An 18,484-nucleotide genomic window follows, 5' to 3' on the forward strand; every position below is an offset into this window, starting at 1 on the left:
GGATATGGGGAAAAAGGGACTTGTGCCTGCACAGGGATGGAAGGGTCATCTGGTAGTGGAATCTTGAAAGCTGACTATATTGCCAACCTTTGGTATCTGTGGCCTTAAATACTTAATCCAAGAAAAATATTTACATTTTGGCAAATTTTGGATTAAAACTCCCAGAGTTACCTTTGATTAATTATGGGCTGTGCTGGCATCTCAGACTTCCTATTTATTTTGGCAGCTATACACTGGCATAGACTTTGCCTTTCAAACCAAAATATTTTCCTTTCCCTTCTTCACCAGGGAAAGTTTAAGCCGGAAAGAGAAACTTCCATAAGCTGATACAGATACCTAGCAGTCTGAGAAGTGATGCTCACAGTAATGTATGTCTTTATAGGAAGGCAATGAGTAAAGGGAGTAGCTGAATTTTGGCTTTGGTTCTTAATAATGTGGGCACGTTCAATTAAGTACATTTTGTGTTTTAGACCAGGTCTAGTAATGCTAAAACATACTAACTCAAGTATAAGAAGACAGGAACAATTAGTGGAGTGGTCAAGGTGGTTGTTCTGTTGAAACTGAACTGAATTGTAATTTTTTTTCCAATTTATGCATCTTAGAGCTTGGAAGAGAGGGCTTTGATTTGGGTTTTGAGAGCAAAGCCCTTTCTCTTCATAAGGAAACCTTAGAATGGTTGATGTAGAATATTTAAGCTGGACTGCATCACAGCTGTCAACAGGATGTAAGCTACAACTCACACCCCCAAGTATCTAATGAAGTTAACCTGTGGAATGGAATTGCTTAACTCAGTGGTTCTCAAAGTGTGGCCCCTGTCTTCACTTAGAAACTTGTTAGAAATGTGAATTCTTGGACCCTACCCAGACCTACTGAATGAGAAACTTGGCGGGTTGACCCGGTAGTCTGTTTTGACAGGACCTCCAGATGATTCTGATATACTCTTAAGTATGAGAAACACTGGCTTACATTATCCATCTGGATTTTTTTTTTAAAAGCTACAAAAATGATAATTTTGGTTTGTGGCATAATTGCAATCTGGTTGTTCATCCTGATTGTAATAGACCCAACAGGTTCACGTCCTTCTTGTGGCTACTCTGGGATGTTATAAAAAGACGTGTCATCAGTTCTTTGCTTACGTAGGTCTTCCTATTTTGCTGTGGCAGTCAGGATTATTCAGGTGTATATTAAAAGGACAGATCCTGCTGTTTGAAATACTAATTTGTTTTGTCAGAAGGTTATTTTTATCAACTTTGATTTTCATAGTGGCTTGTGTGGTTTTTCCTTTAGAAATTGTCCTGTGAAGTAGAGATGACAGAAACTGAAACCAACAAGTTACAACTCAATATATTAAATACAATTAATTTTTACAAAATAAAAGAGGTCTACACATCGTAATCAAGTTTGCTTTGCTGAGCCTTGAAAATAATTGATGGTCTTTTATTTTCATTCATGATTATTAAGCTCGCATGTTCTAGAGTCAGAAGGCCTGGGTTCAAATTCTGCCTTCTCCATTACCTGATGTTGGTAAAGTTACTTAATCATGCTAAACTTCACTTTTTTCATCTGTGAAATGGAATAATAACTTAACACTTAATTGTATAGGATTTTTGTGAGGAATAAATGAGAATATGCATGTAAAGCATTAGAGCTTGTTAAACGTTAGCTGCTGGTACTATTATTATTGCTATTACTACCACTTCTGCTCCTGTGGTTGGCCGTAGTTAACCTAGAGATGCATTTGTGTTAGGTCTTTAATTTGTGGACCACATCTATCTGTCATCTCAACAGGAAGAAGGAAGATAAAGCTTCTTTATCTCTTCTTATGTTTTTAGTATCTCCGACATTATCCTATATTACTCTTATACATAATTTTTGTTCTTTCTTTCATTTATTGAGTAATATTTGAGTGCCTACTGTTTGCCAGGTACTAGCCAGCACATTCCTGCCCCTAGGACCCTTATGGCAGACAGAGTATCTCATTTATTCTAATATATATCTTAACTAATGTGGTCTTTTGACTGCCATGACCATTACTTTACCCAAGGCAGCCCATTTGCTTTGGAGTGAAACTTGGGCTTGCATCCTGACTAAGCTGCTGAACTAGGCAGTAACCTGTCTGTGCAGTAAACTGTGGATTTTCTCTAGTCTTAGTTTTTGTCATTAAAATGAGAATAATAGGGCTTCCCCGGTGGCGCAGTGGTTGAGAGTCCGCCTGCCAATGCAGGGGACACGGGTTCGTGCCCCGGTCCGGGAAGATCCCACGTGCCGTGGAGCGGCTGGGCCCTTGAGGCATGGCCGCTGAGCCTGTGCATCTGGAGCCTGTGCTCTGCAACGGGAGAGGCCACGACAGTGAGAGGCCTGCGTACCGCAAAAAAAAAAAAAAAAAAAAAAAAGAGAGAATAATACAATCTAACTTAAAAGGAGGTTTGAACATTAATTAAGACAGTATTTAAAAAGTGCCTAGAATAATGTCAGGTACTCAGTAGATGCTCAGTAAAGGGTAGCTCTGCTTTTCTGCTTTTTATTTCTGTAGTCTGCCAAGAGAAACTGGCAGCAGTGGGTTGAAGCAGATGAGTGTTTTTTTGTTTTACAACAGAGTCTTTGAACTTTTATTGGAAATCAGGACATCCCCCTTCAATAAATTGTTTTAAGTAAGTTTTTTGGAAAATGCTTCTTATTTTGCATTATGTTTAGCATAATGAAAACGCAGTGACTGTCCTTTTAAGACTATAAAAGTTCATTTTCTTATTAATCAGTCATTGACCCCCCCACACCTTTTTGTGGGCAAGAAGTGATAAACTTTGATCAGTCATTCTTGTTCACATCTTTGATTCCTTCCATACTCATCATAATTTAAACTGCAAATCTTGAAAGAGCACAGACTATCTTAGGATATCGGAAAGTTAGAATACAAGTGTATTTTGTTTGTGGGAAAGGAATATTAGAGATCTAATCAAACTCTTTCCTTTTTCGGATCAGGAAAAGGGTCTAGAGGATGAAAATGCCAAGCTCACATGACACTGCAGGCTTCCTAGTGCCTAATGCTCGGTTCCACTGATTTAGGCTGATGTTCATATTTTGATCATCAGCTCAAGTTCAATCAAGAAGAGCTGTCACTTAACAAGGTTTCTATTTTATAGTTAGTTTACTTTCTGGGAAATGGATTCTAGAAAACAGGTAAGTGGTTTTGATATTTGGCTCAATTAGCAAGCCAGAAAGGAAAAATCAAAGGATGAAATATAGAAATCAAAGCACTCTTGACTTGTCACTTTGGTTCTTGGGCAGGAAAACCAACATTGTTTGTGCTGTTCTTATTCCTTGGGTTTATTTGTGTCTGTACCCCTCCACCTACTTCTTAATGACACAGACATTTACATTTTGGTCCTTTTTGTAAAATTAGATACTTAAAATAGACAGAAAAAAGTCAGTGAGGGAGAAATCAAGAATGATAAGCTTTGGACCCTCTCTGAGAACAGAATGTTTACTTGACAAAATATGTGGCTTGAAACTCTGAATTACCATAGCATCATAAGAAACAAAGTGTTATACAAATGTAAAGTAGTTTATAATAATTGTAATTGCGAATAAGGTTGGATCGTGGGGAGGAGTACATATTAGACCAGGGTTGGCAAAAATGTGGTGCTTGTGCCATTGGGTCTGTATCTTGCACTTACAGGTGTCTGTTGAGACACTGTTTTCTTCTAATTCCATTCAGAGCCTGAAAATTCTTCTCAACACATTGCATCTGAGAGTCAGTACCAGTTGATCAGAGTTTGTATATTGGTATTTATTTATCATCCTTGTATTAAACCGTGACGAATGAAAGGAAAGCTAGTATAAGTGTAAAAAGGATAGAGGGCTTTTTGTTTGTTTTTTAATCCCACAAAGCATTACTGAAAATTTAAATATTCATTTAGGATTTTAGTTTTAATGTACCAATTAGAAGTCAGTGGTTATTTTAGCAAAAATCTTTATATTCTAGGCAATAGGCTGGGGGGGCGGTATGAAGTGGCTTCGCTAAATTATAGGTGAAAAGGAGGCTTCTTTACTTACTGGATGGAAACAGCTGTCATAAAACAAACAAAAACACTGTATAATATTCTTTATCGACTGATTCTCTTGGGTGCTTTTGTCATTCAGTGATTGGCAAAATGCAAGTTCTGGAAGTTCACAGGTTGCTTACTACTTTAGTTGCATTTAAAAAAAAAAAAGGCTGAGGTCTCCTCTTCCATCTCTCCCCACCACCATTACATTTTGACCCAGAAAACCCCCTACAACTCTATAGCCGGAAAGGGGATGTATAAAAACAAACCTCAAGATAAGGAAATAGGAGAAAAGAAATATTTCCAACATTTAAAATAAATTACTTGAAGGAATTCATTCATTCCTCAGTTGAGGAAACATACGCAGGCTTTCTAAGCTACCAGGCCCTGTGTGAGGCACAGTGATACAGATATGTGGAACAAGGCTTCTCAACCTGTTTCACATCATGGCACGCATAGAAAATGATAATATAGAAATAGAAATCATCTGCCAGGGAGTTCCTGCCACATCAGGCCCTCTGGGCAGTCCTGTGGGTTGAGGAGATGATATCTTGGCACACCCATCACCCTTTGGGAGTTACAAACATTGGGAACTTTTGATGTAAGACATACTTCCTACCCTTGGGAAACTGACAGAGAACATAGGCAAGGGAACAGATACTGAGCATTAGTGTCTCCAAGACTGGTTTTGTTGTGGAGAAGAGATAGTGGCTGGCCTGATTTTGAGTGTGGTGCATAGATTGTTGGAGGGAGGACAAATCCAGCTACTGCAGGAAGAGATAGCGGAATTTTGTCTTAACTTGTTTCTCCAGTTATGCCTCAAATCCACTTGGCTTCCGAAAGAATGTGCAATAAAGTTTTGATTTAATTCAGGGCTTGAGATGAGGAAGGATAAAAACAGAAGAGTTTTTCCTTTTTGTGAACACTAACCTTAGAAATTCTCATTCTGGCCACCTGTCCTCCTGCCTCTCTATGGACCGTATTGAGAAGATGAGGACAATGAGGAAAGGATCAGGAGGAAAAGTGGGAAAGATATTCTGGAAGAGCCATACCAGTTTGGAGCCGAAGAGCATGTTAAGGCATCTGCTCCCCTCCCATCTTCATCCCCCACCACCCCGGGGGAAAAAACCTGTAATGCTGTCTACTTTAAATATGGATTATATCCCAGTGTAACTGCCCTTGGACCCCTCAGGTTGCAGAAGTAAAAAAAAAAAGTTTGTATCCTAAAACAATTTAGTGAATATTACTGGATATCTGTGTGGTGGGTGGGGTCAGGAGGGGTGGTCCCTATTTTATGGAAGGATAATAATAGTACAGGGTGAGTAGTGTTATGGAAGGACAAAGGAGAAATGTCAGGATGATCAAAAGGACTACTTTTGCCCTATCAACCTTAAAGTTCTAGAGAAGCTGGAAGGTGGAAAAGTGAGATCCCAACAAGTGTGGAAAAAAAAAATAAGGGATAAAATGAGGCGAATCCTTTTACAAAGCCAAAGCTTTGAGTTAAAAAGTAATGAGAGGGCTTCCCTGGTGGTGCAGTGCTTGAGAGTCCGCCTGCCGATGCAGGGGACACGGGTTCATGCCCCGGTCCGGGAAGATCCCACATGCCACGGAGCGGCTGGGCCCGTGAGCCATGGCCGCTGAGCCTGCACGTCCGGAGCCTGTGCTCCACAATGGGAGAGGCCACAACAGTGAGAGGCCCGCGTACCACCAAAAAAAGAAAAAGTAATGAGAGAGAAAATGTAATAAAGAGGGCTTTGGAAACCTCCTTTTCTTTAATACCCTTGCTGTGGTCTTTATATGTGTTAATGTGTTTATTTATTCTTAAGGTGGGTCAGAAACATGTATTACTTCTTCCCCTTCAGTATTTAATTTGAAAACTTTTTCATCTACTTTTCACTGTCAAGCTAAACTTTAATTTTAGTTATCTCTAGTACTTTTTGTCCTGAAGAATGCCCCAGCAGTTGGGGTGGTTGTATATTTTCAGATTCCTCACCCACTCATGAAGTGCATTTCGTTAAGCTGGGGTTTAGACCAGCAGTGTTCTCCACACCCTGTCTTTCCTTTAATGGCAGAAAAATCAAGAATACTTTGCACATACTTGCACAAGAATACTTTGTAAGACCACTTAGTGGTCTTACAGACATTTGATGATTATTTTCAGATCTTGGCTTATAAGTAAATATAGCTATTCTGAATAGCACATGTAGATGCCACCTTAGTAGATTACTGCTGGAGCAAGTTTGGGAAGCTTTGCCACATGACTGCAATCTTAAGTGACAGAGAAAGATTATGAATTCTATTTTTACATTTATTTAATATTCTTAATCATATGAAAATTTCTTTTTGCTTTGTTCATGAAAGTTATGCTTTTATTGAAATTATTATTAGAAATCAAATCAATCTTTGCTGAGCCCTGGGTACCTAACGTTTGTGGTTTTGGTGTTTTGGAAGTGTTAAAAATAAAATGTAGTAATAATGTGCCTTATACAGAGAGGGAGGAAAATTGCCACTTTTTGATGTGTCCCATCAAATACAACTTATTATCCTCTTTTATAATTAAATGCTGTCTTAAAAGTGGTTTGTGGCTGTTTGTGTTTACAGGATCGTCCCAGGACTTTTGACATGCACTCACTGGAGAGTTCACTCATTGACATAATGAGAGCTGAAAATGATTCGATTAAAGGTAATTTTCCAAATGTAACTATTTGATTTTAGTAAATAGTTTAAAATGTGTATTATCTATGTAACATGATGAGCAATATGGCAAATATTATAGATTCATATTTTATATCCAGTCAGTTCCATCAATTTTATACATGTACCTCTTTTTGTTCATAAACAAACATTTTATGCACATCCGCTGTAAGCCCTTCACAATACCAATTAAGGGAACTACCTACAAGAGTTACTAATTGCTAAGGGAGGGCAGTTAACTGGAAAGATGGGAACCATACTCCTAATTTTTTTTTTTAATCTCTCAGGCAAAACCTGCTAAGTGCCGCAAAACCTTTATGTCTGTTCACCAATGACAGTGCCTATACACTAGGAAGAGTTCAAATGTTGATAGATTTTTTGGCTTAGTTTCATGTTTTTTAAAATGGCCAACAGTTTCAAAGTTAAAATGAAGCTTTGTAGTTCTTGAAATACTTTTTCTGTATTATGTTAAAAAAAAAATAGTGCTATTCCCACTTGGATTCTGGTCTCAATTCTTTTACCCTGAATAAGATATTGCAGTTTGACTAGGCCTCAATTCCTTCATCTTTAATAGGGGACTTAGAACCACTCTTATGGTAAGGGACTTAATAATGGGGAGCTTTAAAAATACAGGTGCCTGGACCCCATCCCAAGTGTGGGGTGGGGCTTATGATACTTTTTAGTGTCTCACGTGATGTTCATGTGTAGCCAGAGTTGAGAATGAGCAGATTAGATGTTCTCTAAGGGCCATTCTAGCTCTGATTTTGTGAAAACTACCCCACAAAATAAAATATTTTTCTGCAAAAAATCTCGTTTTACTAGACTGAAGAGTTTATTTATTTTTGAAAGACATTTGGGTTGTTTGATATATTTGGTCCTGTCACAAGTTGTTTGTTCGTTCGCTCATTCATTCATTCATTCATTCATCCAATGTTTCTGAGGCTGCTTTGTGCCAACACAGCTTTGTGCTGGGATCAAAGGTGGCAAAGAGCCTGTGACTTCAAGTGGTAACCAGCTTGGCCTAGTTTTCCTTTGAGTTTGGTTTATCATATTACTGATGCAGTAAACCTATAACAGTAAATTTTTTTATGAGGAATTTTTTTGAGGTCTGGAGAAATGAAAAATAATATGTGAAAAAATATGTGTCCATCTGATGAACTAACTTTGAAGTGGGATTATTTTGAAGGGCTTGACTGAATTCCTCAGGGAATTCTGATGGCCTGTAATCTGATTGCATACTTTGTTTCTGAGGAAAGAGGTCTCTCAGAATTGGCTTTTTTTTTTTGGTCACTTCTTAGCATTCTGACTTTGGCTAGTCCTTCAGCCTCTTCGAACCTTTGTTTTCCCATCAGAAAAATTAGGAGAGTCTAAGGCCCTGTCTAGCACCAGAAAAACTGCACACTTTAAAATAAAGTAGCTAAAGGAGAAATCTGAGTAGTCTGTGAATTATACAGTCTCACTTTCCTGGTTTTGTACTATAGTTATGTAAGATGTTCCCAGTTGAGAACACTGGAAAAAGGGTACACAGAATCTATCTGTACTACTCTTTGTAACTTGATGTGAATCTATGATTGTTTCAGAATGAAAAGTTAAGTACAGAAAAAGTTTCTAAAGGACACTTTTTTTCCTTAATTGATTTCCTCAGCAACTTTTTTTTTTTTGAGAGCCTCTTCTCTTATGTACTAGATAATAGGGATAATAATTAGAACTCATTTTCATGATAAGTACCTATGTCTTTTATCAGAGAAAACAGTTTACAAATGGCAGCAGTATAAACACTTTATTATGTGATGCTTCTAAGAAGTAAGCTTCTAACTAGTATTTATGTAAGAGTTTGCACACATTATTCTAATAGGATTAACAACATTTCCTTGGTTTATCGGATACAGTGAGGACACCTCAGGTTTATTTTTTCTTCTAGTTTGCTAAGTGGCTCATTGTGTAAACTTCTGCCTTTATTCTATATTCCCTTTTAAATTTATTCTTACCACTTTTTACCTAAATTAGGTTTCTTTAGGCTGATTCTGTAGAGATAATTAAAAGTTAAGTCTGGTGACAGAAAAAATTAACTGATTGACCTAACGTGGGAACACAAATGTTTTGTGAAATTATGACATAAAAGAGGAAGTGTGGCATGATGGAAAGACCATGGGTCTTGCAGTCACATAGACCTGGATTTGAATTGCCATTCTGGGGCTCCCCTGGTGGCGCAGTGGTTGAGAGTCTGCCTGCCGATGCAGGGGACGCGGGTTCGTGCCCCGATCCGGGAGGATCCCACGTGCCCGTGAGCCATGGCCGCTGAGCCTGCGCGACCGGAGCCTGTGCTCCGCAACAGGAAAGGCCACAACAGTGAGAGGCCTGCGTACCATAAAAAAAAAATAAAAAAATAAATTGCCATTCTGCCACTATAGTCTTGTGGTAGTTATGAGGATTAAATGATATCATGTGTCTATAAAATGCAGCATACTGCCAGTTCATTGAGAAGACACTCAATAAATGGTATCGAGTATTACTAAACATCTATTAAGTCTGTTTTCATGCTTATCAAATGAGAAAACCGGTTTCAATATGAGTGCCAAGGAGACTTAAGCATATTAAATGAACTTTGTGTATTTTTTCCTTCTAAGAGAAGTAAGGAATTCACAGATGAGTTCATGGTCCTAAAATGCCAGACTGCAGTTATGTTTGATTTTTTTTTTTTTTTAAACCAAGATGATGAACTTTATACCATTGTAGTCTATCGCAATGCAGTTTTGCTCAGGGGAATACTTTATTTCTTGTCAAACTCGCCTCTGATTTAGATAGCTATTTTAGGAAAACTGTGTTTGATTTTAACAGTGGTTCTATTGTGAAATTTTGTTTAAAGGTGATAATAAAAGCTGAATATCTTTAAAAAATCTAACACATTGTCCTTTTAAAGTAAGTATATAAAACTGCCTGTCCATTTTGAAAATGAATAAATAGCCTCTTCATGAGCTCTGCTTCCTTAGAAACAGATAAAACAGAAAATGGGCAATTATTTCTATGAGACTAGTATAGAATAATATGCCTTTCAAAAAATTAATTTGAAAATTGTTTTTAAAAAACTATCATATGGAGGCAGGTTTTATATTTGGGTTAGTTTTATCTTAAAAATAACCATAAAATATATTATGAATGACTTCATTTATTTATTTATTTATTGTTGTTGTTGTTTTTCATTTATTTTTATTTTCATTTGCAATTCCTCATAGATACGTCATTTGTGTGTATGTGTTTAAATAATGAAGCCTAAAATTGATACAAGACCTGTCAATTGAATGAAGTCGTTAAGGCTGTATTATTTATTTAAATTAAAAAAAAGAAACCCCAAATTGAATTTGCCTTTTCCTTTTGGGAAAAAAGAAAAAAATCTCCCTTAATGAAGTGGGTTTAAAATTTTATTTTATTTTTGCCATCAACAGACAAGATGTTAATATGCCTAGGAACTTTCAAATATAATTTTTGAGTTTATCTTTTATGAATATGCTGTTGATTCCAGTTGGCTTGTTTAGCAACCTTTTTTTTTTTTAAAGAAATGTGCAAACAAATAGCTAGCCTTCATTTCATAATTTATATATATATATTTTTACAGTTCATTTAAAAATAGTTTTTCTAAGAATTTTAAGGCTACTGTCATTTTCTCCATGTACAGAGGTTTACCTCTTGGAGAAGAAAAGGGTCCTCCCTCTGCCTTATCTCCATGTCCTTTCACTGATCAGCTGGCATGTCTGTATGTAGTATTTTTATCCACAAAATTATGTACTGCCTTCTCCATAACCAACACAAGTGACAGTCTGTAGCACTTCTTCCCCAGAGAACGATTTCATTTTCCTCACTGCACACCCAGTCTTACAAGCTAAGAGCCTGCTCTGTAGACTAATTTTTGAATTTTGATCTCTGAGATGGCAGCTTGTGCATTGCTACTATAATTATTAGGCTTATCAAGTATTTTCTTCACCTGGACAGGAAAATCTTTTACTATTGTAGATGCTGAGATGATTATTTGGGAGGTATTGTATCTTACTGTTATTTATGTTTTTTCCTGCCTGTGAAATTGCTACTTATTGTTTAGAAATGGAGCAGCATGAAATCGATTAAAAACACGTGCGAGTGCATCTGTTTTCAGCCCTTATGAAGCATAGTTTGGACACAGTGAAATAAAGATTCATGAAGTGGTATTACATTCAGTGTACAGTAGGAGAAACCTCTAAAAATTAAGGAGACTTTTAAAATTTTCTTTCCTGTATGTGAAGGGAATAAAGGAATATACGTATAAACCAAGAAGCAGTAGTTCATGGAATGGAAGCAGAGGGAGACAGCACTGGAATAAAGAGACAAAAACGAGTATTTGAAAATTATCAGATGTCAGAGTAGAACAATTCAGAGTTTCATAGTAGTGGTTGAGTGTTTTAAATCATATATACGAAAACAATTTAATATCCAGTTTGCTTCATTTCACTAGAAAGCCAAATGAGACAGCAAAATTATTGAGAGAACAAAGGCAATCTGTAAATTGTCAAAACATTATATAGTTGTTCTTCAGATATTAATTAACTAAATTATGAATCAGAATATCATTTTATTTTTCTTCAGAATACTGTGAAATTAGAGTCTTCCACTCTTCATATTGTTATAGGAAGTATCTTGCTTCCAGTTTTTGGAAGGGGAAGCTCAGCATATCTACCCCAGTCCCTCTGAGTTTCAGGCATTTTAAATACTTAATTTGCATGTGGGCAATGATGATTGCATTCAGAAATGCAAGTTGTTTAAAGTGCCAGTCTTTTACATATTCCCGTTGTGCCCGAGAAACCTATTGCATATGTCAGTCAAGTAAGTAGTGGGAGTGTGTTAGACCTTACTGCCTCACTTGCCTCATGCATTAATTTAATAAGAACTTATTTTAAGAGCTGGACCTACTCCAAAAATGCTATGCATTTAATTCCAGACTGCTGAAGGTACTGTGACCTTGCATTTTAAAATACTTCTGAGATTTTTTTTTTTCCTTATCTACACATTAAATTAGGGGCCCTCTCCAAACTATTTTTCATGGCTGTGAATTTGTTTGAAACAAATGCTTCAACGAGTGGGCAAGTGATGATTCCATCTGTGCCTCTTTTCTTTGCTGCTAAGCAGAACCATTTATAATAATCTCTAGAAGAAAATCATGAAACTCAGTTGAAAGTTTAGTATACAAAGCCAGTTTTGTTAATTTTCTATAAGATTTTTTATGTCACTGTGGGAGAGAGTGACTGTTGGGATAATTATTTAAATTCTATATCTTTACAGTAGGGGAAGGAATAAAGTTAGTGCTGCTTTAAAAAGATATCATAAATAATAACCAGAAAACCTTAAATTTTCCTTCGATCCACAATTGTTTTAATATTCCTATACTCCAAATTGCAGTCACTTAGCTCGGTATTTTCAAGAACAGATGTTGTATACCGATACAGATGTTTTGAACAGATATTGTATACTGACTTTGTGTACACTGAGATAGCTCTGGAAACCTTCCATGAGAATTGCTGACAATAGGACTAAATTTAATATCATTCAGTTATAAATCTGAGTTTCAGAGTAAATACAGTTCTAAAAAATGAAAGGGACTTTTACCGAATAAGTTCTGTTGCTGTAATATTATTTAAATGATTTATTTGAAATAGTTGTGGGGAGATGTAATCTCTTACAGTATTTAACCTTTTCCTATTTAAATCAGTTTGCCTGTGGCAATTTGAGGAGAGACAACTATGCACTGCTCTGCACCCCACTCCCCAGTCACCTCTTTAAAGGATTAGATGGACGTTTTTCTTCAAGGGATATTTAATGGGCCATGATACAAAGTACCATAAAGAAGACACGGATAAAGCAAAACGGCTAAATTTTACTTGGATTCATAATCAAATTTCTCCTTCTTAACAAATTACCATTATGTGGTATCAAATGTCTTCTGGTGAATTGGGGGATCTTTAAATATTACAAGTGTTGAAGATTCAGAGTCTTCCAGGCAGCAGCCCTGCAAACCTGGCTGGAGCCTTCCTGAACTCGGCTGGTTCTTTCTTGCTCTGCTTGGGTGATACCAAGTAATTCAAAGCAGCATAGCAGGGGAGTGGCTGCAGTCTCTGGGGAGCAGAAAATTGCCTTACGCCTAGAAGCTTCATGAGTAATGGAGTAAGGCACACAGCAAAGAATACAGTTCATAAACGTGGCTACAGTTGAACTTCGCGTGTGGCTATTAGAAGTGAGGTGGTTTCCTCTCCTTCCCCACTCTCCCTTTCCTGACTGCTGAAATGGAACATCCTAAACATTCTTTCTCTTTTGCTTGACTTAGTTGTGCCGTAGGATGGGACCTGGGCTTCTGTGTTGAGGTAACTTCCTTTGTGAGGAAGAAGGGGGCAAAGTGCTGGGGCATGATTTTCTGTGTATTACTGGTGCAGGGTGTATTCGTAATTCGGACCCACTGTCTCCTTTTTGGTTTACTGTTGGTCAGGATTTTTCTGATTCCTCACAGCACAGTGCAGGCAGAGTTTACAGAGGTGTCGGTTTCAAACTGTGTGACTATACTTTTCCACGTTGAGGATTGCTGTTGTTTTTTGTTTTGTTTTATTTTGTTTTAAATTTTTCAAGGGGAGGAGGGGAAAGGGCAATGCCTGGGAGGACAAAATGTGTTGTTTGTGAACACGGATGTGCTCGTAGCCTTGGATTGAAGTCTTCCTTACTCTAGGCTCTGAAGTGAAACCAACTTGGTTCATACTAAATGCTCCTGTGCCTTGGCCAGATCCTCATCTGCCCGATTTTTAATATAATATGTACTGGTAAGTACAAAGTAGTGGTCCTCTGTTCTCTGCCCGCCATGTGTTTGTGATAGAATATTGACCCTTGTTCTTATTTGTTCCGAAAATCATACGAGCTGTTGTCACAAAGGGGGAATTTGTCGTATGTCATCAGTGATGGGGGCCCATAATTACTCAAGCAGTCCCTTATCTTAATCCTGAACGTTGAGCACAGAGAGTCTTGAGCCCAGGAAAACTGAGTAGGTATCTTAAAACATTGTTGCAACTCTGCTTTTACCTGGGTGAGAGATGAGGGTAAAGGGGGGCAGAGGGGAAAATGACAGTAAACTTTTTATGTTATTAGAAGGTTGAAGAGCCTAACGATTTCTTTCAAAGGTGCTTTTAACTCATTAACTTTTTTTTTTTTTCTTTACAACTGTATTAAGGCTCACGTACTTTATGGCTGTTGTAACTTGATTTTGTTAGACTCACATTCAGGGCAGGGATTGGTAAAGGAATAAACTATATGTGACAGTTAACACTTAGAAATACCAAATCAAAAAACAAGCAGCAGTCAGGTAGCACATTAGTGAGTGCTTTTCTGTGATCTTGTACATTTTCACACTAAGTACTGTGTACAGCTTAGTAAGTGTAGATATTACCATGTGGACAGACAAAAATATTTTCCATTCAGAAATGAAATCTGAATAAATTCAAGTAGTAAGGTTTTCAGATTTTGTCAGCAGTTTGTCAGTGTCAAATATTAGGGACCTCCCTACCGTGTAAAAAAGTAGAAGGAGGTCCAGAACATTTATAGAGATCCGTTTTGTTCATGCACCATGTCCAAATTAATAATATATTGTACCTTTTGATAGTGTCACTTATTATTTTTCTGTTTTTTCCTTCTATATTATAAAATTCTGTAGAGAGGTGACTTGCTGTTTCATTTCCTGACAGCTACTAGAACAGCCCTATATGCTAATAATCTGCATAATGAAAGCCTTTTTGATTATGGAGTAAATACAATGGTGAGTTGTCTGTGAAGGTCTTAAGACTTTCTTTAATCCTGTTATATAATCCTGGAATATGTTATTTGCTGACTTTAAGGGAGTGGAAGCAATGCCACCTGATTCATAGCTGTCATAAAAATATGCAAGATTCTCTTTGCATTCAATTTAACAACAGGAAGCAGAATAGTTGCACAATTGTGCCACAAAATTATTTCTTCCTGACAGGCATGGAATTTCTACCTGAATATTGTAGGCAGTTGATTCACTTAGCAGCTGTGTATACCTGATTTGTGAATTTCTTTATTCACTACTCCTTAGTTTTTTCCCCTCATGTTGCCACTATCCTCATTACCTAAGTTACAAGAGGGAAAAGAGAAAAAACTTGATGCATTTGTTGCAGTTCAGCAGTAAAAATTTGCAAAAGGAATACCTTTTAGCTAGTTTTAAACTAGTTACTACTTTTCAAATCAGATATGGAGATGGCTAGGCTGCCTCTGGGCTTCATTATCTTGTCTGATAGACCGAGTCTGAATTCAGTCCCACACTAGCACACTCTGTTCTAAAAGCAAGGCTTTGTTTTATTCTGGGTATTACCTGGTAACCAGTCAATTAAGAACATTAGTGGAATTCCGAAGGGAGAGCAGTTCCATAATCTCTTTGGAATCCAACTGGGCTGATGCCAGTTGTTATGCATTGGGAAGAGAAGGAGGAATCAACCAATTAGAGGACCCTTTTTTAATTCTTGAGAAACCAGCACTAAAGTGCAGATCTTCATTCTGAAGAGCAGCCATGAGTAATTAGTGTTAATTAGTATAAAGAATCTAGAAAAGAAAAAAAGTCTAACTTCTACTGGCTATAGTATTCCAAATAATAAATGTCTGGCATGGTTAATTAAATGGAGATATTTAAATTGGCCACTTGATCTCTTTATTGTAAAAGATCAGAAGTTGTTAGCTTATAATAGACTTTACCAAATTGTTAAAAATAAAGAGAAGCATTTAGGAGTGTATTAAGACCTGGTTTTGCCATTAACAGTTACATGGCTTAAGTCAGTCACTTCCCTCTAGATCCTGGTTTCTCTACCTGCAGGAGGAAATGGAGGGATTGAATTTAGTGATCTTTAAGTTGCTATCAGCAATTCCACGCAGTCTCTCTGGCATGGTATTTCTCAGTGACAAAGTTGAAGGTTTTTATAGTTGAATGACTGAAAGTATCATGGATTTCATGTGAGTTGGGGTGTGGCAGCATTTAATATTGAGTAGCTTGTAAGAAGGGATAGAACCAGAAATCAATCAAATTTATTCAGTTGAGTGAAGGCTTTGTTTCTAGACTGCATTTTTTCTTTTTGAGATAGGCCCAAAAATGCTATGTCAAGGAAGCAGTTGTTTAAACTTGGCTTGATATAATGTTTCTGTTCTCAATTTGTGGACCACGGGCCTCTTCAGCCATGGGAATTACTTGATGGGGTCTAGGAACCTATTAGAACCAAGCATTCTAGTTAGATGATAGATTTGTCATGTATGTGTTGCATGATTATCTTCCAAAAGCACATGGATGCTGATGTAATACAATGAAAATATATTTAAAGGTGTTGCTGAATTCATAGTAGCCTTTTATTATTAAGGGTTTTTGTTGTGGTTGTTTTACTTGTAGTATCCACTGGCGTGGGGCTTGAGGGCTTCAGGTGTTATGGTGGGGAGCCTCTGAAATATTTTGATTGAAGTAGGTCTTAATAATCATGGAAGGTTATGAAACACTGCTGTAGAGAACTTCTCTAATTGTTCCGCTTTAAACTCGTACCATTAGAATGTCCCCCATTACCAAAAAAGAACATAACAAAAAAAGGAATTTAATAGAGGAAATAGTGGGGACGAGGACAAAGAGGAGTGAGGAGGAGTCGCTTACCTTATCCTAGATTATCATCTCCACCAAGTAGCATTTTGGAATGTTGTCTCTGGCATCTGAAGCCATCTTATTGCCTTTTGAGGCATGTCTAGGAGTGTGGACTTGTCAGGCTACATCTGGCACAGTGCCAGGGGGCAGGGGGAGCCCTGTGACAGGAGGGGTGCACCCTGGAGTGGAGTAACATGGTAGCCCTTGTTAGGAGGGGGAGATGGCTTTCTTCAACCACATGGTTTGGAAGTACCTTACATTTTAGCTTCTGCTTGTATTCCAGCTCCACACACATTTGAGTGTATTCCGTGTCCCGAGTAGTAGTAGACCACAGGACACATTTGATGCTGAGCTACATATTTCTTTTTTGAGGTGGACCTGGACATTCTGTATAGGAAACAGTGTTAACAACCAGTTTCAAGTGAAAGGGCAGTTACTTCTGATACCATTTCTCTGGCTTTTATTCTTTGCCACTTCTGAGAATTATCTCTAATTTAAATCCTTATAATAACCTTCCATGTGAGTTTTGCGATCTCCAATATACGGTTGCAGAAACTGCAGCTCAGAGAGATACAACCGCTTTTGTAAAGTCACTCGACGAACTGGTGCCTAGAGAATCAAGATAGGAACACATAGCCTCTGAGTTCTGGTTCAGTAGCTTAGGTATTTATTGTGTAGCATTTGTGAGGGAAACAAACATTAAAAAAGTTTGTCTTAGTATACTTTAGACAGAGAGCAGGCATTCAGGTTTCTCAATTTCTCTGTAGGAGACTGGGGACAGAATTTAAAATCTGTATTTTATCATAATCTTCTGTAAAAGATTCAGATCTCACACCTGCTGATTTCTTATTGAAGGGTGCCTCTTGGAGGGTGGAGGTCAAAATAGAATCACTGAGGGAACTTTTCCAAGCTGGCTTATTCTTTTCGCTGATTCTGATTCACCAGGTCTGTCATGAGACTTAAGCATATGTGTTCTGGAAGTGATTCAGATAGACTCTCTCCCTCCTCAACCTCAGCCTCACTCTACTTTGAGAACCACTTTAGATATGTATGTAAAGTCTGAAGCTGTGGGAGGCTGTTCTTAAAACAAATAAATATCAAGCACTGTTTCAGGCTGTTGGGATATATCAGGAAATAAAAACTAAGACTCTTGGCCTCATGCAACTTATTCTCCAAATAATTCGCAGTTATCTTTGAACAGCCTGTTTTTTAGTTTTGAGGGCTAATTAATACGAGGAAGACTCAGTGCCTTTAGTATTGATAAAGGAAAATAAGAACTGGCCTTTTGAGACAACAAAAGATGAAATCAGATTAGGCATGAAATCCAAGTGCATTCTTCATGAAGGTTCAATAAAGTCATCAGAATTTATATTAAGTAAGTGATTAGGGTTGATGATATGTATGCAGAAAGCCAACTACTGACTTTGCTGATGGCTTTTTGGGGTTTGCACTTAAGTAACCAGTGTTAAGAATGACTTATTTCATCTCTAAAGTTCTCAATCATTTGCAAGTAACTTAGTTTATAGTACCTAGGGATTTCCTAAGTTTGTCTTGGTCTTCTTCATGTCAGTACAGAGAGCCATTGCTCAACATCATCTTTACCTTCTGGCCACTTCTACAATTATTTATTTTTATTCACTGGTTCTTTTAAAATATGTCTCTTATAACACATGCTTCTTTTAATCAACCTTTTTGCAAGGTAGAATTTTAATTTACTGCCTTAGCTTTGTTTCTGGATTATTACAGCTTTTCTACTATCCATTGGTCTGTTTTTCCACTTTTCTTTCCATTATATTATCTTTCTTTTTTTTTTAACTGGCTTTGGCTGGTTTACTGTGGATAAAAACTATGCCTAATTTTTTAAAGCTTAAAATATTGCCATTAATCACTGGTATCATAACATCCTCTTAAGGCAAGTTATCTTGTTGCTCTGTCCTCTAAATGCAGCATCCAGAGTCAGAAGGCCTCTGGCAGGGATAAAAATAGCCTGCCTTCCTGCTTGCTGGTTTGTTGTTAGATTTACTGGCAGTAGGAAATCTTTCAAATTCCTTAATTG

At 37.3% G+C, this 18,484-nt stretch overlaps 1 protein-coding gene across 4 annotated transcripts in view; it reads left to right on the plus strand.

Annotated features, from left to right (window-relative positions):
* The window catches only part of CPEB4 (cytoplasmic polyadenylation element binding protein 4), a 64,323-nt gene that overhangs the window by 13,184 nt on the left and 32,655 nt on the right, over positions 1–18,484 (plus strand). For all 4 annotated transcript variants that reach the window (XM_030829899.2, XM_030829900.2, XM_060296617.1 and 1 more), the window contains exon 2: positions 6,645–6,726. In XM_030829899.2, the coding sequence (XP_030685759.1) occupies positions 6,645–6,726 (82 nt within the window). The remainder of the gene's footprint in view (positions 1–6,644; positions 6,727–18,484) is intronic.

Source organism: Globicephala melas, chromosome 3 (assembly GCF_963455315.2).
Source record: "Globicephala melas chromosome 3, mGloMel1.2, whole genome shotgun sequence".
Classification (NCBI taxonomy): Eukaryota; Metazoa; Chordata; class Mammalia; order Artiodactyla; family Delphinidae; genus Globicephala; species Globicephala melas.